General features: G+C 38.8%; 1 protein-coding gene across 2 annotated transcripts in view; it reads left to right on the forward strand.

The window, feature by feature from the left end:
- Window positions 1-6,027, forward strand: part of cdh6 (cadherin 6) — a 130,142-nt gene extending 124,115 nt beyond the window's left edge. For both annotated transcript variants that reach the window (XM_002935581.4, XM_004915314.3), the window contains one exon: window positions 4,364-6,027. In XM_002935581.4, coding sequence (XP_002935627.1) covers window positions 4,364-4,854 — 491 coding nt within the window. In that variant the 3' untranslated portion in view covers window positions 4,855-6,027. The remainder of the gene's footprint in view (window positions 1-4,363) is intronic.
- Window positions 6,028-27,258: the final 21,231 nt, after the last annotated feature.

The following is a 27,258-nucleotide window of genomic DNA, read 5'->3' on the forward strand; positions in this document are numbered from 1 at the left end:
TTATTGAATGCAAAACAATCCTATTGGGTGTATTTAATGTTTAAATTATTTTTTAGCAGTCTTAAGGCATGGAGATCCAAATTATGGAAATATCCCTTATCCAGAAGACCCAAGGTCCCAAGCATTCTGGATAACAGATCCCATACCTGTACTTGATCCCAACTAATATATAATAACACTTTATTGGAAGCAAACTAATCCTATTAGGTTTATGTAATGTTTATATGATTTTTAATAGGTATGGATATCTAAATTACAGAAAGACCCATTATCCGGAAAACCCAAGGTCCCAAGCCTATTATTATTATTATATATTTGTAAAACACAAATATATTACCATGTTATACAGTAGATGGGTGTATACATTAAACATGCAAGAATACTTACAACAACAACCAATAACGAATACAAGAGGTAAAGATGCATATTTTCTGTCCTCTGTATAAAACCCAGTGCAATGCAATTTATTTAAATTACACAAAGTTGAACAGTTTAGTAATCACCGTAAAAAAAATCCAGATTAAGTCTTTTAAGAATTTTTTTAAAAATACACAATTTTTACATATGCAGAACTCAGTGTTGAGTGGGTGGTAGCTCAGTAGTAACACGTTATTATATTATAGTAGAAAATTATTGCATTGGTGTGAGTAATTTGGGTAATACAATCTAACTGAAGAGCTTATTTGTAAAAAGAAGCATATTATAGGGTATTTGACTTGAAACTGTTATAATAACTATGTGCCTGTACCTGTGAATCTACTAGTTAGAAAAACACAGACATAAGACATCAGTGTAGCAGTCATTAGATAGTGTATTTAAACCAACTCTAGTGGACAAACTATGCCGTAAATGAAACAGAACATATTATGCAACTTATTGATCTTCTGACTGCAATTATTAATTACCATTCAGTTCAAATTGACAAACATTGATTAGTTACAAATGGAAATCAATCTTCATAAAGCAGATCTGTAAAATGCCATCGAAGAAGCATAGCAAGCTCAGAAAAATTAGCTGCTTGAAAATGCATTACCACTATCTTTGACAAAAGGGAAAAGCTTTAAAATACAATCTGCATTATGCCTGTGGAAATCTAATGGCCTAGAAAAAGGCTGAAAAGCCATAAGAACGCTTTGAGTAATGGGTCACATAACAATTAGGAGAGCTATAGGCCTTGGAATCCAGTGCTTTCTGCTTGATGCATCAGCTTGGCCACTCTTTTCTAAAATCCTTAATGTTGAAGGGAGGCAGAACAATGTTCACATTAAGCAGATGGAATGTAAACTTAATTTAGAGACTCACAAAGTCATGATGTATAATGAAGTGTATGAATGTATCATACGCTTATCGTGTTGTATTAAAAGAAGGCTTATCAGTGGTGGGGCTACTCAGTCTAGCAGCAAAACTGACATAGCTGGAAAGAAAGATTATTTAGGGATCACTGGAATGACCCATTCAGTTAGCTTTCCAACGAGAAATGTGAAACTGCATTTACTAAATGGAATGTATACAACTTTTTTAGCAAACCCCGTAGGGAAAAGTAATGTCTATGTTCAAAAAGTTTATAAATAATTGATTGGTAGCCTTAAAAGGCAAGCAACTACTTTAAGATAAGATAAATATTCCTATGTAAAGTGCATGGGTTCTTATGAGTAGAAAACACACGTCCGTATGTGTCAAAAAACAGTGGTCAGATTAGGTTACCCTTTGCAATAAAAAGTAAGTGACCATGACAAGATTTAAATTTTTCTCAAAAACCCACCCCTGGAATAAAAAAATACACTCAATTTCTTGATATGTCAAAACCGAGTGAGGAACATTTTGCCTCACCACAGATGGTTAAAGGTAAATATATATGCCCCTAGGTGTTTTTCCAGTCATCCACACATCACAGTAGACAAAGGGGGTAATATAATAACTAGTCTTAAGTTTGCTACTTATATAGTAACTCATAGCAACCAATCAGCAGGTAGAATTTTCTGGTGAGCTGTTTGAACCAACATACAAATAGTTGCTATATGTTACTAGATGCGGGTGTCAAACTATTATATCACTCCCAAGCTACCTAGAACCACATAGAAGCACCTTGGGGTTGATTTACTAGTGATCTTTATGGAACAATTACTTCTAATCAATCTGTAATGATCACTTTTTATTTAAAGCAACATTCCTAATACAATTATGTATTATTTTTTGATTAAATTGTATTTAACCCCTTGACTTGGGAAGGGATTACAGAAAAATGGATTAAATCAATATATATATATTGATCAAATACACTAGAAAAAAAATATAAAACAATTTCAGCCTTGCCTATAGGCTTTTATGGGATATCCACAACAGTTTCACTGGTTTTGGATAACAAATCTTGAAATTTTAAACAGTGCTTAATATTGATATTAATGGAACACATTATAGATGTCATGCATCATTAACATAAAGGTAGCCATACACTGGCAGATTTTAGCTGGCAGCTTATCTGCCCATGTATGGGCACCCACAACGGGCCTCCACATCCCATCCGATATCTTGGCTCATTGATGCGGTCCTCATATACCCACCATTATAATTCAATAGTTTGGCCCTAGGGCCTTAAGACCCTGGCTTTGACCACTTGTACCACTCAAAAATCCATTTGTTTATGGAGGGTGGGAGTTCCTTGGCCTTTTTCATCTTCCCAGGGCTGTGATGCTGTAAAGCAACATAATTGTTTAATAATTGTGGTCCGTTTGGCCACTCCCATTTTATACCACACCCCCTTCAAACCACACCCATGTTATCACAAGAGCTTTTAAGACCATACCTTCATTAATGGTGGTAGCACAGCAAAAACCCAAATTGTTGGTGCTCACTGTAGGGGGTGTCACCCTTCATTCATATGTGAAAGAAGTTTATCAGGTCATATTAAGCCACACCGTTAAATCCATATGCCTTGTCCTCCTCCCCTGTGGATAGCACAGCAACCCCCCGCACATAATTACACACTTTAGGGACAATATAATATAATTTCCAAATGCTAATAAACTCCCAGAACAAACCCCTGCCAGGTGTACTTCCAACAGGCAGCATAGGGCAGGGAGAGTATGACACACACAGACAGCATAGGGCAGGCAGAGTATGGCACATAGGCAGTATAGGGCAGGCAGAGTATGGCACACACAGGCAGCATAGGGCAGGCAAAGCACGGTACACACAGGCAGGATAGGGCAGGCAGAGTATGGCACACACAGGCAGCATAGGGCAGGCAGAGTATGGCACACACTGGCACCATAGGGCAGGCAGAATATGGCATACACAGGCACCATAGGGCAGGCAGAGTATGCAAAAAATGTAGGGCATGGTGAAACGCAAAAAAAATGATCAAAGATAATTGTTGCGTGTAGAATTTTTCTGCTGCTAATTTTTGAGCCCATTTTGCACAAAAAATCTGGCTAATTGTCAGATTTGGTTTTTTAGCTGTTCTGACACATAGTAAATCTCAAAAAATTCACAATTTATTTTTTACTTTAGCTCTAAAAAATCCATATCAGAAATGTAGAAGGAATATATACCCATGTCCAAGAAAGAAATTAGATGCTTCTTATACAGAAACATTGACTAATTTCTAACTACTATAATTAACACTTGCATTAAATATATGTTAAAAATATATATTAAGATAATCTTTTTTGAAATTGCTACTTGTGTGCAGAATCCACGTAATCATGTCTGTGGATGGTTTCCCAAAATTAGCTCACTGGGAATTTCTCCAAGAAAACATACGTATGTTCATTGGCTTCATCAGTGCAGCTAAATATAAATGTGACACTGCCATACTTTCTCTGTTATCCGTTTTAATGCACAGCAAAGGCTTATTCAACAGTGACTTATTTCAGTACTGTAGATCAGTTATGTCATGCTCTACAACAGTTTTAGAACAAATGTGGATCTGATAATAGATTAACAACCATTTCCATTTTTTTAAAAAAAAGTCTAAAAAATTGAAAAACCTGAATTGAAAAACTCGAATTTTGCAAGGACAGCTCCAATTGACCTTTTAGACCTTTTAGAATTTTTATAAACTTATCAGTATTTCCAGATAATATTAAATACTCATTAAAGAATTTCTGGTCAATGCATTGCTTATGGAATCCTCCCTTTGTGAAGTATTGGAACACTATTGCTAGGAAATAGATAAGTGCAATGTTTACTTAATTTTCTCAAGAGAGAAATTGTTATTGATTTTTTTCTACAGTTTTTATCTTTGATAGCAATTTCAACCACCCTTGACAATGTGATCTTTATTGTTGTGCAGTAATTATGTGTAACAATGATAATTATAACATATCTAAGCAAATAATGCACCATTGTTTTCCACCCCCAGTGACCGTGGTGCTGTTTGCAGCCTTGAGACGGCAAAGAAAGAAAGAGCCACTTATTGTTTCCAAAGAGGACATCAGAGACAATATAGTGAGCTACAATGATGAAGGTGGTGGAGAGGAGGACACGCAGGCCTTTGATATTGGTACACTAAGGAATCCAGAAGCCATAGAGGACAGCAAACTGCGCAGAGATATTGTGCCAGAAACGCTCTTTTTTCCTCGTCGAACTCAAGCAGCGCGAGATAACACAGATGTCAGAGATTTCATTAATCAAAGGTTAAAAGATAATGATATGGATCCAACTGCACCTCCCTATGACTCCTTAGCAACTTATGCCTATGAAGGAAATGGTTCAGTGGCAGAATCTTTAAGCTCGTTGGAATCAGTCACAACAGAAGGAGATCAAGACTATGATTACCTCAGTGACTGGGGACCTCGGTTTAAAAAACTTGCCGATATGTATGGTGGCGCAGACAGTGACAAAGACTCATAATAAATTGCTTTTTTTATTTTTCAAAGTCGGAGGAACAAAACAGCATTTAAAAATGAGGAGTACATATACCTATGGCTCTTGAACTGGGCCATCTGCTCAACCATTTGTTTAATATTTGAAAAAAAAAAAAAGTGCAGATTTCATGTCAGAAACTTTTTATAGTAAATTTATGAGCTTCCAAGAGGCATTTTTCTGTTGTTGCTTTGCTTTTTTATATTACCACATTTTATCCTACCCTTTTTATCTAATCAGTCTTATAGACGCTGTAGGGAAAGGGGATGAGAATGGGAGCAATATTTGTACACAGTCTACTCTCATAAAATATTCTACTTCTTTTATTTCCTTTGTGCCCAAATGATGCTCTTACCTGCTAAATGTACTATTATTATAATTATTATGGTGAGGAAATGTTCAAATCTGAATCTCATGGTTTACGTTGAATGCCATTAAATCACTTTAAGGGACAGTGCTTTTAGTTTAAATCTGTATAATTCAGTTTTTGGTAATCTTGTATTTGAATTTGCTGTAAAGAAGAAACAGAAATATAGAAGAAGTGAAGAAGATATTCAGTGCCTGAAAACTGTAATGAGATTCCATCTCTTCTCAAACCATCATTTTGCTATATTCATTGTTGAAGGTGATGGGTGAAAGGACCGCCCACATTGTCATTTATACAAATGTTTGAGTAGAATTTTGTTATTAATGTAAGTGGAAAGACAATATCAACTGTCCAGTGGAACGCTTTGTGAATTACAAAATAGGTTGACATTCCATCTGTTCAGATTATCACGGAGATTGAAAAACAGCCATTTGTCTTAGAATTCTTTTCAAGATTGCAATCATGGTGTCAAAGTTTCATTGTAAACAACACCAGAAAGATGTGGAAAAATGGACGAGTACTCTAAACTAGTGAAACAGTAGGATACCAAGATGTGCAAGCAATCCTCACACATGCCAAAATATGACTGCATTTTCTGTAACGTTGGAGTGAATGGTATGGCAAGTCTTTTGGACAGGTTAATTCTTACATTTTAACTAGGGGTACAACTATTTTTATTATCATGAAGATGACCAGACATCTTGTCTACTGATCAGTGTTACGTTCAGCCATTTGGTATGATTTCAGTGTAAATCTTGTTTTATTTAAATAATTATAAAACCATTGTTTTGATATTTGTTGTGTGTTTTATTTTAAAGTGAGTAAATATCAAATGTTGATTAAGGTAAGGTTATATATATATATATATATATATATATATATACAGTATATATAATCTGGAATGCTTGGGACCTGGGGATTTTTCAGATAAGGGGTCTTTCTTTTGGAAAATTTAGATCATACCTTAAGTCTGCTAAAAATCATTTAGACATTAAATAAAGCCGACAGGATTGTTTTGCTACCAACATAGATTCATGGGTTTTCACATAAGGCATCCCCTAGCTGTATATATATATATATATATATATATATATATATATAAGAAAACAAAACAAATTCAGCACTCCTTAGCATGTAGCTGCTTGACCCGGGTGCTACCACTTAAGCAATTAGATACAAGTCCATAGGTATATTGGTGCACACCGGGAATCCTTTAAAAAATAACTTTTATTAATTAAATAAAATGAATATATGGTAGGACAGGTCAACGTTTCTGCCCTCATCTAAGGTCTTTATCAAGACCACATTCACATTAAACCCCTTCGTTATTTAAATAGTTAAAAGCACAAACTCACAACCAATGGCACAATTCCTCCTAGTCATGTGACAAATTCAAAAACCCGAAAGAACCCTGCACCAAGGAAAAACAACATAAACAATATATAAAGAACACCAAAATAATTTTAATAAATCATTTTTTTGACAACAGTGTTAGTTACATATATATAGATTCAGGAGGACGATATTTCGTCCCACTGTATACTTGTAAGTATATTGTTGGGATGACAATAAAACTCTACTTACTTACTTACTATATATATATATATATATATATATATACACAAGTCAAGTCCATAAGTATATTGGTCCACACACCGGGAATTCTTTAACAATAACTTTTATTCATTAAATAAAATGAATACATGTTAGAACAGGTTGACGTTTTGTCCCTCATCTAAGACCTTTATCAAGACCAAATAAAGCGTGATCCAAAATATATAAGTAATCTCAGAAAGTAACCTCAGGGTATCATATATCCCTACCGCTGATTAAAGAAACAAGAATATGAGCAGTATTCATTTAATACAAAAGAGGAGAGGGTAATAAGAGTTTTTATCCAGAACACCTCCCTTTGTAGGAGAAATCAGGATCGATCGCCACCTCTCCTTATTGGGGGGACGTGCTCAATCGCAGTTTGATAGTCATGTCATCCCTGAATGCGGTGCTTATAGCAGAGTGATGACCATCCATATGTAGGCTTATAGGTCATCGCTCTGCTATAAGCACCGCATTCAGAGATGGCGTGACTAACAAACCGGTGACGAAGCATTTCTTGGAACATGGACATAGGTTATCCACCTTCCGCTACACTGCGATTGATCACGTCCCCCCAGTTAGGAGGGGTGGCGATCGATCCTGACTTCTCCTACAAAGGGAGGTGTTCTGGATAAAAACTCTTATACCAATATACCTATGGACTTGTGTATATATATATATATGTAACTAACACTGTTGTCAAAAAAATCAAATTGGCAGACCCACATATTTTTATGACAGCATCAGGTACTGATTATTACATTATTGCAATGTTAGCTGTCAGATAAGTGTGTTCTCTGGTTAAATGGTTGATGCTGTACATTAAATGTTATTGTAATTTAAATTCTCCAGAATATGCACTGCATATAAGATTTATATGTGCTAAATGACAGCAACTTTCTAAAGGCCTTCTATCAATTCCTGTTCCATACTATAAGGTCATCATTTTATTCCTGAATTAGATGTGCATCTTGACTTCACTGACATGTCTATTCCATTGTTACAGAATGTACAATGAGCAAGTCTTTCTGAGGTCTCTATGAAAATCTCACTGAAAGGAAACTTGGGTAATTACAATATCACTGCTGGAAGTGATGTAACCTGGAGCAGCCTGCTTGTGTGACAGTTAATAATTCTATTTTTTTTATTAAGGATGAAATCCTCAATCATGGCAGATAAAGTAGTTGCATTTGTATTCAAGGGAAGTGAAAATGAGAAGCAACAGAGTGCAATACAGCTTTTCATTTCATATATCTTTGATAACCTTATGAGAATGATACCTCATACATTGAACACAGCTCAGAATCTATATATTTATGATATTTACATTAAATTATGCTCTGGTAGGTTATCTTTACTTTCGGCTAGGCTATTCCTTTATATTCAATATACAAATAATGCTGAAGCTTTTCACATTTATTTCCCCTTTTTTTAAAGGAGACATTTTATATAAAGTTCATATTCAGTTATAATATTCATCCTCCCTCAAAATGTGAAATGATGCAGAAAGGAAGATGTTTTGAAACCATTTTACCTCCTAAAATGGTCATTATATGAGAACTACATACACAACCTCCCAAGTCTGAAGCCAAAGCCAAATGAGACATGGGAGTGTCCTTCAGTCTCCCACAGGAAGTGGTCATAGCATTGACTGACAGGCTTTACTCAGCAGTAGCAGGGAAAACCCCAAAACCCCTCCCAGTTTCCTCCCTCTGTGTCTCTGCTTGTGCTGCTGACGGGGGGAGAGAGGAGCGAGTAGAGCAGGAACAGACTCCTGTGACATCGCTAAGCCCCGCCCACTCTATGCAAATTCCCTTCACTTTAAGTAGGTGAGGTTGAGTCTATGAGGGTACGTGGCCCCAGCCACATACTGAAGAGTCTAAACCGGAAGCTGGCATAAGGGCTGGGTAGAGCACAGTTTTCAAGCAGTTATGGACATATTTGAACCCAAAGGTATTAAAATAAAAGCACTTCCTTCTATTTTACATTATTTGACATGGTTTAGTGCATTGTAAAAATGTATGGTATATATCCCCTTTAAACAGAGGACCTGTCAAATTGTATTTTAAGAAATTCTGGTAAAAAATGTCCCATATAAGGGAAGGTAACATGTCCTCAAATGTTGAGCAAAGAAATCCCATTCATTAAAGGTACTTGTGTTAAAGGGATAATTCACATTTAAAGGGATTGTTCACATTAAAATTAACCCTTAGTATGGTGAACAGAGTGCTATGCAGTTCGGAATGTGAGCAACTATCTTGTTGCTAGCAACCTAGCCATGGATGAGGGCCTTAATAGAAAGATAAGTAATAAAAAGTAGCAATAACAATAAAACTGTAGCCTCACAGAACAATAGTTTTTTGGTTGCTGGGTCAGTGACCCCCTCGTGGAAGCTGGAAATAGTCCATTCTATAACATGATATTTTCAATCACAGCAGCACAGTTGTGTCTAAAGAATCGAGCCAACATAATTTTGACAGAAAGCACCGGAAGTGACACTGTTTGATTTGCATCCAATTCAGATTCAAGTGGAGGCGCAATATTACAAATTTTGATGGATGCAATTTCGTCAAGAGTATTTCCTCCCTCATGACTGCAATTTTGGCGGAATTATGAGAAAACACTGCATTGTGGGTAAAAAACATTGTAAATTATGCTCGAAAATTTCACTTTGTACACAGCAGTTGTAAATGACCTCTTTTTTGTGAAATAGGTTTAATAAACAGTCACTACGGTTTAGTAAATTTGTAGCAAAAAAGGGAAATTGTGCTCCATGTTGTAGTTCCCACCCTTTCCAGCTACAGTCAGGTGATCCCAATGAATGGGCAACCATTTGGGGGATTTAACCTTGAAAGCAAGCAAGTTGCAGGTAAAACTCAGTCCCTTTGTAAAATGTATAATGAAGCAGTAGAATTCTTAATGAATCAGATCAAAGTGAGTGTAGGACTGGCCAGACTGAGGATGACATAGTTGGCCAGCTCGAAGTATGTTGCGATATATGGACAAGCATATGTTTAAAGGGGAGGGCATATCTTAGTAGCTTAATGCACAGAAGGTCTTGGTGTCCTATATATGATAATGGGAGAGTGCAGGCGATTTCTTTTTTCTGATTTTTTACTACAATTGCAACAGTAGCCCTCTACAAGACAGAGTTCTAAGACACAATAATATCCCCAATAAGGTGTACCCTTAACCAGTTACAGTTCATCTCCAAGGTGTATCCTTTACTAACAAAGAGGTGTCTTATGTCTTAGACCAGGGGTGGGCAAACTACGGCCCGCGGGCCACATCCGGCCCGTTGGCCTTTTTAATCCGGCCCGCTGACTTCGGGTCCCTTTAAATAATTTCTGGGCCCTGATTGGTTGCGCTTCGTGCGTGCTCGTGATGTCAATACGCAGGGAGCGCAACCATAAAAAAGGATGCAGTGGGGAGCCGGGGAACAGACGCAGCGGAACGATGGAGGGAGCTGCAGGTCGGAGAGATGGAGGATGCTGGTGGAGGGGGAGCTGGTGGGAGGACGTTGGCCCGGCCTGGCCCGCCTGTGAGTAAATGTGGCCCCCGAGCCAAAAACTTTGCCCACCCCTGTCTTAGACCCTTGCACCATAACATGATTCTCTCTGGTTCCAAGAGGTCAGAGCTCTATGGGCTGTTTCATGGATGTTTACTATACCGAATGTAGATTTCCCTGCAATCCCTATACATTGTTCTGAGTACTAAAAGGCTCTCCTCCCTACATACAACTTACATAACACACTTTTTTTGTTGTACGGGTATAGGATCTGAAAACCCTGTTATCCAAAAAGTTCCAAATTACAGATAGACCATCTCCATTTTTTAGATTCCATTTTAAACAAATGATTCTAATTTTTAGAAATGATTTCCTTTTTTCTGTAGTATTAAAACAGTACCTTGTACTTGATCCAAACTAAGATATAATTGTAATAATATATAAATATAATAAATATAAAATATAATAATAATAATAATAATAATAATAATAATAATAATAATAATAATAATAACCTTATTGGATAGAAAACAATCCTATTGGGTTTATTTAATGCTTAAATTATTTTTTAGTAAACTTAAAGCATGGAGATCCAAACTATGGAAAGATCCCTTATCCAGAAAACCCCAGGTCTCGAGCATGCTGGATAACAGGTCCCATACCTGTACTGCACAGTTGCTCTGTTGTAAAAATCGAACGCTCCTTACTGGAGCACACCCCAGTGTTTATCATCAGCTCAATTATCTTAAGTCTTCTTGCAGCTTCACACAGTGTTACATTTTGAAAGACAGGCTGCAGGGACAATAGGGGGCTAAGTAGTAATGGGTACAGAATGGCTTTTTTTATCATCTTACAACACATGCAAATAAATATATTTTTACCTTTCAGTGTAATGCTTCTCTTCAGTTCAGATTTTTGCAGGTGGCAAAGTGCTATTCTTCTCAAAGATAAATTAATTTCTGACACCTTATTATTAATAAGGGATGCTGTATTTTTTAGCAAGACATGTTTGAGATGCAAAACAAAAATGCAGAAATAAAGAGGAAAGATGTCAGGGTCTCCCATAACCTCCCCATTAATGACTGTTCTACCTTGAACAGATCTTTAGTTCACAGTAATACTTTAAATTCTTTTATATGACCTTCAGCAGGCAAGATTAATGTAAGAAGGACATATAGAAGCACTTGTATTCTAATGTTAATAGTGAAACAGAATAATTCTTATTTCCAGTGTATAAAAGAATCTTAACAATACTGGTGCCATGCCTTTTTTATTGTTGTAGATATTGTTGTCATTCACCCTGTTCTTTCCCCTAAACCTACTGTTTGTTATTACATAACATATTTAAAGAAAAAATGATGACCCTGGCAGTAAATGTAGTTGCGACATCTAGTGATCATATCAAGTAGCTAAAAAAAAGAGAAAATGTGTAAAAAAAAAAAAAATGAAATGGATAAGCTTCTGCCAATTAATTTCCTTTTTTGTCATTTCGAGCTGTTGACTGTTAATAAATATATATTGTAAGGATTTCCGGTAGTTGGACCATGGTCCCACTGGGGAATAGACCTTTGTGTGCACTTCCAGACACTTTAAAGTAGAGGCACAGATAGTTCAGTATAACTGGTCTTTGCCCAGTTTATTTGAGGCTTTTCCAAAATGAAAAAAAACCAGAAAGCAAAAAATCCTCTGTCCCCATTGCTAAAGTGACATTTGCTTAAGTTACCACACATATGACAGGAATCTGGGGGAAACATACACTGCATCCACCTGTTTTCCAGTGCTTCTCTTACAATATATTAATATATAATGAATGCAGACTACTCAATTTCCAGGTTGTCAGCTGTAAGTTCTGGAAGCTATACCACCAAATTCTACGGTTTTAAACTAAATAAAACAGTTGAAATCACTGGAGATTTACTAATAGTTGTGATGCTGTCAGGCACTGTTGCCTACCTATTGGTTCAAGAGCACCTCTAGGCTGGGTTTTAGTTTGTTGCAGTGTCTTAGAATTGTAAGCTTTATAGGATAGTAAGCATACACTTAGGGGCACATTTAGAAATCCACGAACGTCCGAAAAGTGTCCGAATGAGTTTTTTTCTTAATGATCGGTATTTTGCAATTTTTTCGTAAATTGTCGCGACTTTTTTCGTAGCCGTTACGACTTTTTCGTAAATTGTCGCGACTTTTTCGTAGCCATTACGACTTGGGCAAATTGTCGCGGCTTTTTCGTAGCTCTTGCGCCGAGTACGAAAGTTTCGGATTCATTCAAGCTTCAGTATTGTGACTTTCCTTGGGCCAGGTTGGAGCTGCAGAGTGCCATTGAGTCCTATGGGAGGCTTCCAAAATCATGCAAAGTCTGAAAGGTTTGCCCGCCGTTTACGAGCGCTCAATACGAAAAAGTCCCGACAATATACGAGCAAGTCGTAACAGCTACGAAAAAGTTGCGACAATTCGCGCAAGTCTTACGGCTACGAAAAAGTCGTGACAGCAACGAAAAAAATCGCAAAAAATACGAAAAAGTTGCAAAATGTTAGTTTCCAAACCGATTTTTTCCCATTCGTGATTCGGATTTGTGGATTAGTAAATGTGCCCCTTAGGCTCTTAAATTGCTGCCTGTTTTTTGTTGGGCAAAAAATATGACTGTAAGGGAACCTGGGGGGTCGCAGGGACGACTGCCGCCTCCCTCCTTGTGCGCCACTTGCTACTGACATGCACACACCTTTTTTATTTTGACATGATGCATGACATCATTGCACATGGCACAGCTTTTAAGCTGCCCAACATTGATCTACCTTCTAGTCTGATTCTACATTCTTTGACCCTTGCCTGTCCTTGAGCACCACTGTATCGCTGGCTGAAGTGATCTTTGCCTGTTATTGACTATACTTCTGGATCCTGACTCTGTACTGTGCTGAATGATTGGTTATGACCCCAGCCTGTTCCTCCTTACTACTCTTTTGGTTCCTGATCCCTACCTGTGCTGTCTGACTGGTTTTGTGCATGGCCTGTTCCATGGCTACACTTACTCTTTCCCCATTCCTCCTTTCACACGTCCTGGTTCCCTTGCCTGCCCAGAACCCTCACCTTGGTTCCCTCACTTTAAGTCCTGGTGGCATCCGAGTAGCTAAGGGCTCCTCCCAACGTGAAAGGCAGCTGTTATAGGCAGAAGTGTGTAGCAGTGGACAATCAATTTGATTCTTATTAGTTATCTGTAAGATATACAATAATTGGTATGCTGTTAAACAGGATGATAGTGCCATGGGAAATGTCTCACAAGAAAACCTGAGCATACCAGGATTTTACCCAGATTTTGTAATAGTAGACCCCTCAAAAGTGCATAAGAGAATATAGGCACAAGTTGCAGTGGAACATTTATCAAAATATTAGATTAGAGCTTACCGCAGGAAAAAAAATTCCCACTTTCTATTTATTTCTATGGCATTTTAGAGTTCACCATTTGATAAATAGGCTTTTAAAAACCCCATAGGAATTAATTGAAAGTGGGTGAATTTTCAATGCTAACCTTTCTTTGGACAGAGGAGCACACGCAAAATATACTTCATATATTTCAACTGTTTAGAATTGTATTTCTGACAACACGGTCTAAGCACATGTGCTTGGATCACTCATTCCATTGTTAATGAGATGACTATTCTCCTCAATGCCATAAACACTGCCGTATTCTCATCCTGACATTCCTGTATACTATTATTTCTATTGTTTTCTAATTAAAGGCAGCTATATCGCTCTCACTGTTCTTGTATTGATAATTCCATTATTTGCTCAGTGCTTATATGTGCATTGCTCTCCCTCATTGTTGATGGCAGAACAGAAGAGAAAATCTTAGATGCATTTTTAACTTAGTGTTTGGTACCTTTTGTTCATCCTCTTATTCCACTGTTCCCTTTACAACAGTCTGCACTAATTACTGCAGTAATAATAAAAAGAAGGATTTCAATGACAAAGAAAAACATATTCATTCTGCCAAATGTCATTATTTACTCGCTTTTCCCCCACAAGCCACTCAAATTCCTCTCCACCCTCTCTCCTGTTGTTACTGATGATTGTCACTGGTGATTTTGACACATTCCGTTCTTGCTCGCTCAAGTCTTTAAAAGGGCTCCTAACCTTGATATATCTTTCCTGTCAACAATCTTCCTCAAGCCTCTGAATGATTCTTTTTTCCAAAACATTTTTTTAAAATTTCTGCCATGTTCTCTTTCAACCCTTTATAGTCTGACTTTCATTCATTCATTCACCCAATTCAGTTGAAAAAGTTTTTCTCTCTGCCTCCTAACTAGCTGTGTGGTTTCCTCCAGAGGTGCATGTAAAATGAAGCAAGGTTTGATATTACAAAAAGATCAACATAGAACTGTAACTGTAGAAGTAATGAATAGGTACCAGAGTAACATGCATTTTAGGTGGAGTGTGACTAAGTGGATTGTATATAGAAATGTTGATCTACTAATAAAGAGAATATAATACCTGTGAGCTGCAGAGAAAGCCATTTTGAGAGCTGGACATTCTTGTAAATATGTGTTCTATACCATTTCCCTAGTCTTTCTAAGCTGCCATTGCCTTAGGCTGGTCAAAACCACTTTTATAACTATAACTTTCCGATACAAGAAGCTACAGTAAAAGTTGGCATGAAGCAAGAGCACCTCCTGTAACTAAGGATGTGGGAAGTCTTACAAGGAAAATACTTGTTACATGGCAAAACCAACTCCAGACCTTTCCCATATTTCCTTTGATAAATAAAACATTTTCATACAATATATACTTCTTGATGTGTCAGCTGGCTACTTTCATGTGTGAGTAAAACACAGAGCTCTGCAGAATCTAAGGCAATATAATATAGAGTTATAAAGGGTATTGCACACAACATCTGAGTCTTCCTACAAGATTTATCATTCAGCAGCTGTTGCCCTATTATCTAAGGAAATACTAATGCAACATAAAAAAAGAATGAATGTGTTATTCTGCCACAATCATATACACTGTTTGGGGATACCTAAAATAAGAACAAGAACATTTCCTGTGGCAGAAGTGTCAAGGGAGGACTCTTGCAACTTTATCATTTATATAAAGGCTTAGTTTCCATAAGAACCAGAATTCTCTGGATGATATATTGAGCAGAATGTGATAATAAGAGCTATTACTCAGTATTTGTATTTATTTTTAACACACTGACAGGAATAATTAATGGAAATTACACAAATGAAAGGCAGCAGTTTTACAAAGCTCACACATTATTTGGCACCTCAAGTGTTTGCTTATAGAGCAGTCCTGAAGGGACTCAGAATACTGGGTAGTTTTTGCTTTTTTTAATATTCAGTAATCATTGTGGTCACCAACAAGTCAATACAAAAGTCTGGGGGACAGGACCTAATTATAAAGTGCAAATTAAATGCAATAAAATACAGCTCATTGTGCCACATTACACAGTGTTAGTATAAATGTACTTATAAAGAAACACGTATATCTGCAAGTGCAGTCAGCAAAGTACAATTTTGAGCGCAGCTGCCATGTTTTTTCCCCAAAATGCAGTGTTTTTTTCAGAATTCCAACATCATTGTGGTGGCAAAGGGGTGTTGCTTTTGAGTTGTGCTGCCCTTATCACAATTACGCCTGATTCACCAAAATAAACACAACTGCATGTGTGCTTTGTCACAAATCGCACAATTGAGCCAAATGTTCCCTAAGTCTGGCATCACTTTGGGTGTTTGCTGGCATCATTTCCGGGGCTCAGTGTATGAGTGACATCATGCGTGCGCTATTCTCTTGGTGCAATGGAACTGTGGCAATTTTAACAGGGAGCTGAGGAAACCCTGAAACTACCACCTGGTCAGGAGAGCAGCATTAGTTCCCCCTGTCAATTGGTGCAGCTTGATTGGGAATGGAAGGCAGGAAAGACTGAGCAGCACAGAGCAGTCTAGGATCACATTTTGACTCAAGTACCTGTGGTTTTAAGCATAACGCACTGCAAGTAAATAGCAGAGACAGCAACTGACAGTAACAGTTTTTGGACGTAAATGAGCCCTATGTTATGGTGTTCAAAAATAGTTAAAAAACCACCTAATACTAAGAATAAATTATTAGATTTTGAAGGGAGAAGTCACTAGGATAGAAAGTTTTGGCACATATTGAGGATTTTGGCCTTTTGCACCTCATTGGCGTTAATTGACAGTCGATTTCTGACCATGCCATTTCATTTTCAGAGCATTTCCTGGGGGTACTTTCAGATTAAATCTATGGTATTTTTTCTCTTTAAATAAATATAAATATATAAATCTATATATATATACCAAATCAAACATAACCAGCACCAAGGGTCTTGTGGTTCAAACAAATATTAGTGTATTATAATTGCATGTACAACCGACGTTTCGGTCCCCCTTGGGACCTTGAAAAAGTCCCAAAGGGGACCGAAACGTTGGTTGTACATGCAATTATAATACACTAATATTTATTTGAACCACAGGACCCTTGGTGCTGGTTGTGTTTGATTCGGTATCTATATTGTATTCCGTGCACAGGGCCAGCTACATTGTAGCAACTTTCGGAGTGTGGTGCTGTCGTGTGGACATTTTTATATATATATATATATATATATATAGGGCCTGATTCACTAAAGTGCGATAAAGCGTGCGCTATTTTTATTGTGCGCTAAAATTTTTACCGCGTCTTAATTTTGCCGATTTTTCGCACGATTCACTATAAGCATACTTGCGCTTTTTTACGCGCGATATTGCATGCGTTATTTAACTCGCAAAGACTATTTCAATGCGGTATTTGTAAATTACGCACGCGAATAGTCGCCGCATATGAATGGTAGCTTAGAAATAGTGTATAAAAATAGTCGCCGCATATAAATGGTGTATATAAATATTAGCCACATATAAATGGTAGCATATAAATGGAATCATATAAATAGTAGATGCTTATAAATAGTAGCCATTAGTGATGAGCAAATGTGTTCTGGTTTCTTTAGTGAAAAATTAGCAAATCTTTCAAAAGATCCACGAAACGGCAAAAATGTTGCCCGTGACTATTATTTTTTGACGATTGTATCAATTTTTGGATGTGCGGTGAATTTTTGCGTGGCGAATTTTTTCATGCGTTTTGCCATTGGCAGATTGTTTTGCAAAACGCATGAATAAATCAGCCGCGAAAAAATTCAACGCACGTCCAAAAATTCGCTGCGAATCCATGCCTGGCAAAACATTTCATCACTTATAGCCAAATATAAATAGTTGCGCAAATGAACGCACGCCATGTTAGCCATACACGCCAATACTTGCAGAAAATTACTGTAATAAAAATGACCATTTCCCTGCAAACTGGCGGCTGCGTCACTCTAGGGGAAACACAGACTTGAATAAATAACACTGTAAGTCCATATTTTATTGCCAAAAGCTCATTTACTGCACTTTTCTATAATTTTTCGCCTGCCTGTAGTAGGTGTTAATTTTCGCATAGCCGAATGCGATATTTAGCGCGCAAAAGTTATAGTGAATCATGCGATCGTATTCTTTTCAGCGCGGAAATTAACGCATGCGGTAAAACTAGCGCGAGAAATAACCCATGCGAAAATGGCGATTTATCGCACGCGATAATACTATGGTGAATCGCGCGCAAATTATCGCGTCTTTTTTACCGCAAAAAAGCGTGCGATAATTTAGCACTTTAGTGAATCAGGCCCATAGTATATAAATTATATAAATTAATTATATAGTTATAAAATATTTACAGTATGTTTGTTTATTGTTTTTGCACAGAAGTCCAACTGTCACTGATCCGTGAGGGTCAGCCAAGGCACTTTTGATTTAAGAACATTACAAGCAGTGAACAGGGGCAAGCAGCAAACACCATGTGATATTAGATGGAGTCATTTTCAGTTTCACTTTGACAACATGTAAAACAGAATCTCAAAAAATAAACACTCTTTCATAATTCGATCTGCAACATACTTATTTAACATTCAGTATCCCTTTTAGAAATGTATATTGTCACTTTTGCAATATATTGCTGCTTTACTCAATATCATTTGTTTCCTTGACTTATTTTCTTGATTTTATGACAACTTGACTTTTTTTTGCGATGGACGGTAAAGCTAAAGGTGTATACAGGGATGGAGTGAAGTGAATGGAGAAGGGCTCACGCTGAACAGTATTATTGGAGACAGAGGCACATCTGGATACAACATACCATTAAACCAAAGAACCAGATGTAATACTTCCCATTATATTTGCCAGCATGCTTGACCCAACTATAACAAAATCATGTTTTTCTGGGATGTATGAGATGGTTTCTTTGGAAACTGAAGGAAGAATGTTAGAGTAAAACATGCACTTATTTTAATGAATAATTTAGTTTCTGCTACAATAAATTCAAAGTGTAAATTGTTTCTCAGGTAGCAGATGTAAAATCTATAAACAGATACACAGTTTCCCTTATTGTTCTGCACAGCACAATCATAAAGGCACTTGGATGTGATTCATCATTTGACACTTAAATCCAAGGACCATGAATGTGCATGGCCCAGCATGCAGAGTTCTTATTGATACAACTTTTCATGTCAAGCAATACAAAGGCTCAGGGAGTATTCTTAAAGAAAAGATATTAGTAAAATCAATACCGTCCTTTGAAATTGGAACAGAAGACACACACAGAGCTGACATAGAAATTGGATGAAAATAAATGTCATTGCACTCAGGGCTGGTGTCAACCACTTGTAAGGTTTAAGGGCATCTTACAGTAATTTAGTAAGACAAACAAGGCTTTCCTCACTGTGTGGGGGAGAAAGGTTGCTGCCTCTATATGACAGCCAAATACTAGTTCATTACATGCCACCATAGGGGAAACCATGTGAGCTGTATGCAGAGACCCCAAAAGAGCACAATTATGGACAGGACCACAATGTACAACATGTAATAATTTGCACTGGAAATCATTTGGCACTACATTTCTTTCACATGACTTCTTCCCTGTCCCTGACTTTTCAGATTGCTGCCTGCCTTGACCTGGGTCTCTAACTCAGATTTAAGTTAACCCTTCACGGACCTTTGCCACAATATCCCTGTTCCCCAGTGCCAGCTTCCTGCTTAGTCCATATTGCCTCATTCACAATGCCTTTAAACTCTGACACAATTACTTTTCCAAATGAAGGCAACTGAATGTCATGTAGAGAACACCCTGGCTCTCACCCCAGCGTCAGTTCCACAGAATGTATTTCTCCATAGAGGGACAGTTATTATAATAGGATAATATGTCATACAAAAGAAGGCATTTGAGCCCTGAGGCAGACTGAAAGCCTGACTGTATAGCATCATTATGTTATTATACTGATATTAATGTAAAATGAGGCCACATCTGGCATGCAACCCTTCAGCTGGACAGCCCTGGCCTTTTCAGTCATATGAAGTCAGTCAAGTAATTTCCTGATAGCTCATTTATGAATGGAGGACTTTTTTCAGACATCCCAAGCTGAATAAAGTTCTTGTTTTTACTGAGAACTAAAAAGCTCTTGGGACATCCTTTGAGAGAAAAAAAGACAGCAAAGAGACACCTAAAATTATTTCCTGCTTCGGAGTAGGGAGTAGTTGCAGGACTTATGGTCTTAGACAGCTCCATACAGACAAATTAATATTATTAGTATACGCAGAAACTACTAAATACATTTCCTACAAAATGCCAAGGCGGTGCACCCATGTGTTGGCTTTGTATTCTTGGCCACTTAATATATAAGACCTTAAATGATCTAAAATACTTGGTAGAACCAGTGCTGAAAAACTGCATTGTTTCCTCTAAAAAAGCACTCAATATAGATCTTTTGTTATTATAAGGGCAAGAGGGTTTATGCTTACCTTTCAGACAGTCCCCATTAGGGTGGGGATAGCTAAGGGTTGGTCCTGTTTTAATGTTGGGAGGGGGTTGGTTCCCATTTCAGATCAAAGTGTGCCCCTGATAGTTCTGTATTTGCCCAGGGGCGTCAGGTTTCTCTATAAAAAGGGAAATCACCATGTGTTTGGCCCCACTTGCTGGAGCCTTAGGTTGGGTTCAGAAGAAGAAGACAGTGTTTTGTAATAGCCCATTGTAGTATAAAGAAAGCTAGTTAAGTAGCCAGATGCTCCAACAAGAGGCCAGCATAAGGACTCAAGTAATTAAGTTCCAGAATAGGAAATTACTGGAGTAAGGCACAACTAGATAGTTATATATATATCAAGTTTAAGCCTTCCAAGTGAACCCTGCACAAACATAAACCTATACTGACCTATCTATACACTCACATACATAAACCATATATACCAACATCAATACTAACTGTAGCTATTAGTATCGCAATAGCCTTGGATGCTATGCTTGTTCAAGAAATCATCCAAGCCCCTATTAAAGGCAATGACAGAATATGCCTTTACAACATCACTCAGAAGGCCATTCTATAACCTTATTGCCCTCACCGTGAAAAAACCACCTACGCTGCTTCAAATAAAAGTTCTATTCCTCTAATTAAAAGGGGTGGCCTCTGGTGTGTTGATCCTTTTCATGGGAAAAAACAACCCCTATCTGTCTATAATATTTGCTTTACTAGCCACTGAATGACACTTTCTGGAATAAGACAACTCATTATCTACAAAATCCCCTAGATCCTTCTCACTTAAGGATCCTCCCAACACGCTACCATTTAGTGTATAATTTCCATTTATATTACTTCTACCAAAGTGCATAACTTTGCACTTTTCAACATTGAACTTAATTTTCCATTTTGCTGCCCAGTTTTTTAATTTTGTCAAATCACACTGAAAAGTGACAGCATCCTGCATGGAACTTTACAGTTGCAAAAATAGAAACAGTACTCTCTATGCCCACCTCCAGGTCATTAATAAACAAGTTAAAAAGCAAAGGACCAAGGACTGACCCCTGCGATACTCCACTAACCACACTGGCCCAATTAGAAAATGTTCCAATTACCGCCACTCTTTGTAATGTATCCTTCAGCCAGTTCTTTATCCAAATACAAATATTATGTTCTAGGCCAATTATCTCAATTTTATCATTAACTTTCTGTATGGTACTGTATCAAACGCTTTAGAAAAGTCTAAATAGATGGCATCCACTGCCATTGCAGCATCGAGGTTCCTACTGACCTCCTCATAAAAGGCAATTAAATTAGTCTGGCAAGATCTGTTACACATAAAAACATGCTTTTACAAACTTACAGTATTTTGATCTGCAGTGTATTAAAATAACCTATCCCTTATTACCCCTTCCATAAGCTTTCCTACCACGGATGTCAGACTAATAGACCTTTGGTTTTCAGTGAAGTGGTTTGGCAATCATGGAGATAAGCTCAATTAATACCCTGGGATGAATACCATCTGGTCCTGGACATTTGTGACCCATGGTATCAGTAGTTATATTAGTAGAATTGGGACTATTGAAAGGGAAGACTTGATTAGTTGGTTCCTTGGTTGTGTAGAACAATGAAAAATAAGAGTTCAGAATTTCTGCTTTTTCCCTGTTCTCGTCAACCAACTTACCCCCCTGTGATAATAAGGGCCCCACCCCTTCTTGCTTTATTTTTTTACTATTTACATATTTAAAAAATCATTTTGGATTCATTCAGGGTCGGACTGGGGGGTGCAGGGCCCCCTGGGGCTCCCGCCCCAGGGGCCCTGCAGGTGCCCCAGCCGTGTCCCCTAACCCCCCCCAGGGGCCCCCCTAACCCCCCTGAAGGGCCCCCGCCTGACGTCCTCCCCGAGCGCGTATAAATTGAAAGCGTCGGGGAGGAACAGTCAGTAGGGGGAACGCCGGCAAAGGTCGGACTGGGCCGCTGGGGCCCACTAGGGCTGGGGCCCACCGGGATTTTTCCCGGTGTCCCGCGGCCCAGTCCGACGCTGGATTCATTGTACTCTTTGCTGCAATCTCTATTTACATAGTAACATAGTAACATAGTAAGTTGGGTTGAAAAAAGACATACGTCCATCAAGTTCAACCATAATGCCTATATATAACCTGCCTAACTACTAGTTGATCCAGAGGAAGGCAAAAAACCCCATCTGAAGCCTCTCTAATTTGCCACAGAGGGGAAAAAATTCCTTCCTGATTCCAAGATGGCAATCGGACCAGTCCCTGGATCAACTAGTACTAAGAGCTATCTCCCATAACCCTGTATTCCCTCACTTGCTAAGAATCCATCCAGCCCCTTCTTAAAGTTATATAATGTATCAGCCAGCACGACTGATTCGGGGAGGGAATTCCAGAACCTCACAGCTCTCACTGTAAAAAATCCTTTCCGAATGTTTAAATGGAACCTCCCTTCTTCTAAACGGAGTGGGTGCCCTCGTGTCCGTTGGAAGGACCTACTGGTAAATAAAACATTAGAAAGGTTATTATATGATCCCTTTATATATTTATACATTACATAGTTTTCATGTCACCTCTTAAGCGCCTCTTCTCCAGTGTAAACAGACCCAACTTGGCCAGTCTTTCTTCATAACTGAAACTTTCCATACCCTTTACCAGCTTAGTTGCCCTTCTCTGGACCCTCTCTAACTCAGTAATGTCCCGTTTGAGCACTGGAGACCAAAACTGAACAGCATATTCTAGATGGGGCCTTACCAGCGCTCTGTAAAGGGGAAGAATAACCCCCTCCTCCCGTGAATCTATACCCCTTTTAATACAGCTCAAAACCTTGTTTGCCCTTGCAGCTGCTGCCTGGCATTGCTTGCTACAGCCAAGTTTATTATCTACAAGGACTCCAAGGTCCTTCTCCATTATGGATTTGCCTAGTGCAGTCCCATTAAGGGTATACAGGGCTTGCATATTTTTACATCCCAGGTGCATGACCTTACATTTATCCACATTAAATCTCATCTGCCACTTAGCTGCCCAGATTGCCAGTTGGTCAAGATCCTGCTGCAGGGATGTCACATCCTGGATAGAATTGACTGGTCTGCAGAGTTTTGTGTCATCTGCAAACACTGATACATTACTCATAATACCCTCCCCTAAGTCATTTATGAACAAATTAAACAAAAGTGGACCCAGTACAGAACCCTGAGGGACCCCACTGAGGACCTTATTCCAAGTAGAGAATGTACCATTAACAACCACCCTCTGTACCCGATCCTGTAGCCAGTTTTCTATCCATGTGCAAACGGCTTCACTAAGACCAATAGACCTTAGTTTAGAAAGCAGTCGTTTGTGGGGAACGGTATCAAATGCTTTTGCAAAATCCAAATAGATGATATCTACTGCATCCCCACTGTCCAGCTTCTTACTTACCTCATCATAAAAAGCAATTAAATTGGTCTGACATGACCTGTCCTTCATAAAGCCATGCTGATTACTGCTCATAATGGCATTATCCACTACATAATTTTGAATGTGATCCCTTAACAAGCCTTCAAATAACTTGCCCACCACGGATGTCAAACTTACAGGCCTATAATTGCCAGGCTGAGATCTTACTCCCTTTTTAAATATGGGAATGACATTCGCCTTCTTCCAATCCCTAGGTACCATACCTGATGAAAGAGAGTCTGAGAATATCAGAAACAAGGGCCACTGCAATTCTGCCCCTAGCTCTCTCAGTACCCGAGGGTGTATTCCATCTGGCCCAGGTGCCTTGTTTACATTTATCGTGTGTAACCCTTTAAGCACCATATCCTGTGCCAACCACTGTGTAGTTGGAGCTGAGGCAACAGTGCGGCTATTGGGTGGGACTTGTCCCACTGGCTCCTCTACTGTATACACAGAAAAAAAGAACTGGTTAAGCACATCTGCCTTTTCTGTATCCGCTGTAACCATATTGATATTATAACTCAATGGGGCCACACCCTCAACCTGCATCTTTTTACTATTAATATACTTAAAAAACTTTTTGGGGTTAGTCTTGGCCTCGGCCGCGATGCGCTCCTCATTTTCTATCTTTGCCTTCCGGATTGCTGTTTTACAACACTTGTTATAGTGTTTATAATCATTAAACGCAGCTACTGTCCCCTCTGACTTATATTTCTTAAAAGCTTTCCTTTTTCTCCCTATTAACTTCTTTACCTCAGAGTTAAGCCACATAGGGTGATTCTTAACACTTCTACTTTTTCTTATTAATGGAATAAATTGAGAACAGTAATGATTTAATATCATTTTAAATGACAACCATTTCTGCTCTGTGTTTTTATCAGAAAACATAATGCCCCAATCTATGCCCTGAAGCGCTGCCCTTAAGGAGCTAAAATTTGCCTTCCTAAAATTCATTGTCTTTGTTGCCCCCGTGTAAATTTGTTTCCTGCACCAAACATTAAATGAAATAACATTATGGTCACTATTACCCAGGGGTTCAACCACTTGCACATTTGCTATACGTTCTGGGTCATTAGAGAACACTAGATCTAGTATAGCATGGTTCCTGGTTGGCTCCTCAACAACTTGTGACATAAAGTTGTCATGCAGCAAGTTTATAAACTTGTTCCCATTTACTGTCCTGGCAGTACTATTGCCCCAGTCAATATCAGGGTAATTAAAATCCCCCATTATTATCACTTGCCCCAAACTAGCAGCCTTTTCTATTTGCAACAGGAGCTGGGCCTCCTCCTCTTCGCTTACATTAGGGGGTCTATAGCATACCCCTACAATTAGTTTGGTAGATTCCTTACTATCTGTGAGAAGCTCAACCCATAAGGATTCAGCTCCCTCTGTTAACCCCATCACTTCCTCCCTAATATTTGCTTTTAATTCCTGCTTAATGAACAGACACACTCCTCCTCCTTTTCTATTGCCCCTGTCCCTTCGAAACAATGTATACCCCCCAATATTAACTGCCCAGTCATGAGACTCATTCAACCAAGTTTCAGCAACTCCAATCACATTATATTTCTGCTCCAACGCCAGTACCTCCAGCTCTCCCATTTTACCAGTCAGACTCCTTGCATTGGTAAACATACATTTAATACTGGTTCCGGCATGAGAATGACGTGTAAACAACTTATGGGCCTCCCTGCCATTATCAGTATCCCGAAGCAAGTCTCCTCCCCCATTTTCCCTTACTATGCCCACTACCTCATCTATCCTGTCTACCACAGAATTTCCCTCTGCACCCTCCCCCCCCACTCCTAGTTTAAAATCTCCTCCAACCCTCTAGCCATCTTTTCCCCCAAAGCAGCTGCCCCATCATCATTGAGGTGCAGCCCATCCCTGGCAAAGAGCCTGTAGCCGACTGAGAAATCAGCCCAGTTCTGGAGAAACCCAAAGCCCTCCTCCCTACACCAATCTCTCAGCCACGCATTAATCTCCCTAAGCTCCCGCTGCCGCCTTAATGTTGCTCGTGGCACAGGTAATATCTCTGAGAAAATTACCTTGGAAGTCCTCGCCCTCAACTTTGCACCTAGCTTTTTAAAATCGTTCTTGAGGACTTCCCCCCCTCCTCTAACTTTGTCATTGGTACCTATGTGTACCAAGACCGCCGGGTCTTCCCCAGCCCCTCCCAACAATCTGTCCACTCGTTCCACCACATGCCGAACCCTAGCACCAGGCAAGCAACACACAGTTCGGCATGTAGGGTCTTTGCGACAAATTACCCTATCCACCTTTCTAATAATTGAATCCCCTACAACTATAGCCTGCCTTCCCTTCCTAGCACTACTCCCCCCACCTGTATTAGAGGTGCCGGCTCCCAGGGTGCTCTGAGAGTCAGCCCGCTCCATACATGCTAGCTCAGAGCTGTCTTCCCCAGCATCTTCACCTAAAGCGGCAAATCTGTTGGATTGTACAAGCTGTGAACCAGCCCCCCTACCCTTGTGTCCCCTACTTCCCCTCTTAACTGTTACAAATTTGTCTCCCTCATTAACCTCCACTGTCCCTTCTCCACCCCCCACTACACTGGCCCCTGCCAGTGGTTGCTCAGTGAGCCTCCTGTTCTCCCCCATGCTTGCAGCTGCCCTCAGTGCTGCCAGTTCCCCCCTTAGATTCTGCACCTCAGACTCCAAGAGGAAAACCCACCTGCATCTCTCACAAGTAAATGCTGCATGGAACTGCTGCTCCAGGACCACATACATGCGACAAGATGCCCACTATTTCTATTTCAGTTTGCATGCTTTATTTGTTTCCTTGTACCTGATGAAAGTTTCTGCTGTCCTAGCTAACTTGTGTGCTTTAAAAGCATGTTTTTTCTCACGACCTCAACACTAACACTTTTATCCTACCATAAAGGTTTGACTTTGCTATGTCTTTCCTTGCAGATCTAAACTCCTAGATTACAGCCAGGGGAAGAAGTTTTATTTTATACAGAGTCTGTGTGGGTTTTCCCCAGTTTTCTCCCACGCTCTAAAAACATACAGGATGGTAAACTGACTCTTGATAAAAGAAAAAAAAGTATAAATTTACAGAATATGATGTTGTTATATATAGGTATATAAAATGATAAGCATAGTAAAATGAAGAACCAGGGAAGTGAATCCACATGAATAGTACTTTCAGTAAGAAGATCCTCTCCTTATTAGCATGCAAAGCAGAAGTAAACATGAGAAGGAAACCTGTTTTGATTACAAATATGGAGAGGGTCTTCTCATTTTACATGTCTTTATTGTGGAGATACTTCATATGCTGGTCAGAAAACCATCTGCTACACTCATGAACCCCTATAAAGGCAAAACTGTAGTTGGGATCCAATCAGTAACTGCCCTGGCTGTGCATTAAAATCCAACAGGTGACTCCTAGCCCTTAGAATATTCCTTGAAAAGTTAATTTTGAGAGTGAAAAAATAGATTGCATACAAATAAGGAGAGTGTCTTCTCACTTGAAATGCTTTTCATGTATTTCCTTCTGGCAAGCAACAGAAGTCCTGTATTACTTTATAGTAGGGATTTTGTATATTCTGTCAGGATCAGAGCCAGTGTCCCACAAGACTAAGCAAGACCAATCA

The sequence above is a fragment of the Xenopus tropicalis genome, chromosome 6 (assembly GCF_000004195.4).
Source record: "Xenopus tropicalis strain Nigerian chromosome 6, UCB_Xtro_10.0, whole genome shotgun sequence".
Classification (NCBI taxonomy): Eukaryota; Metazoa; Chordata; class Amphibia; order Anura; family Pipidae; genus Xenopus; species Xenopus tropicalis.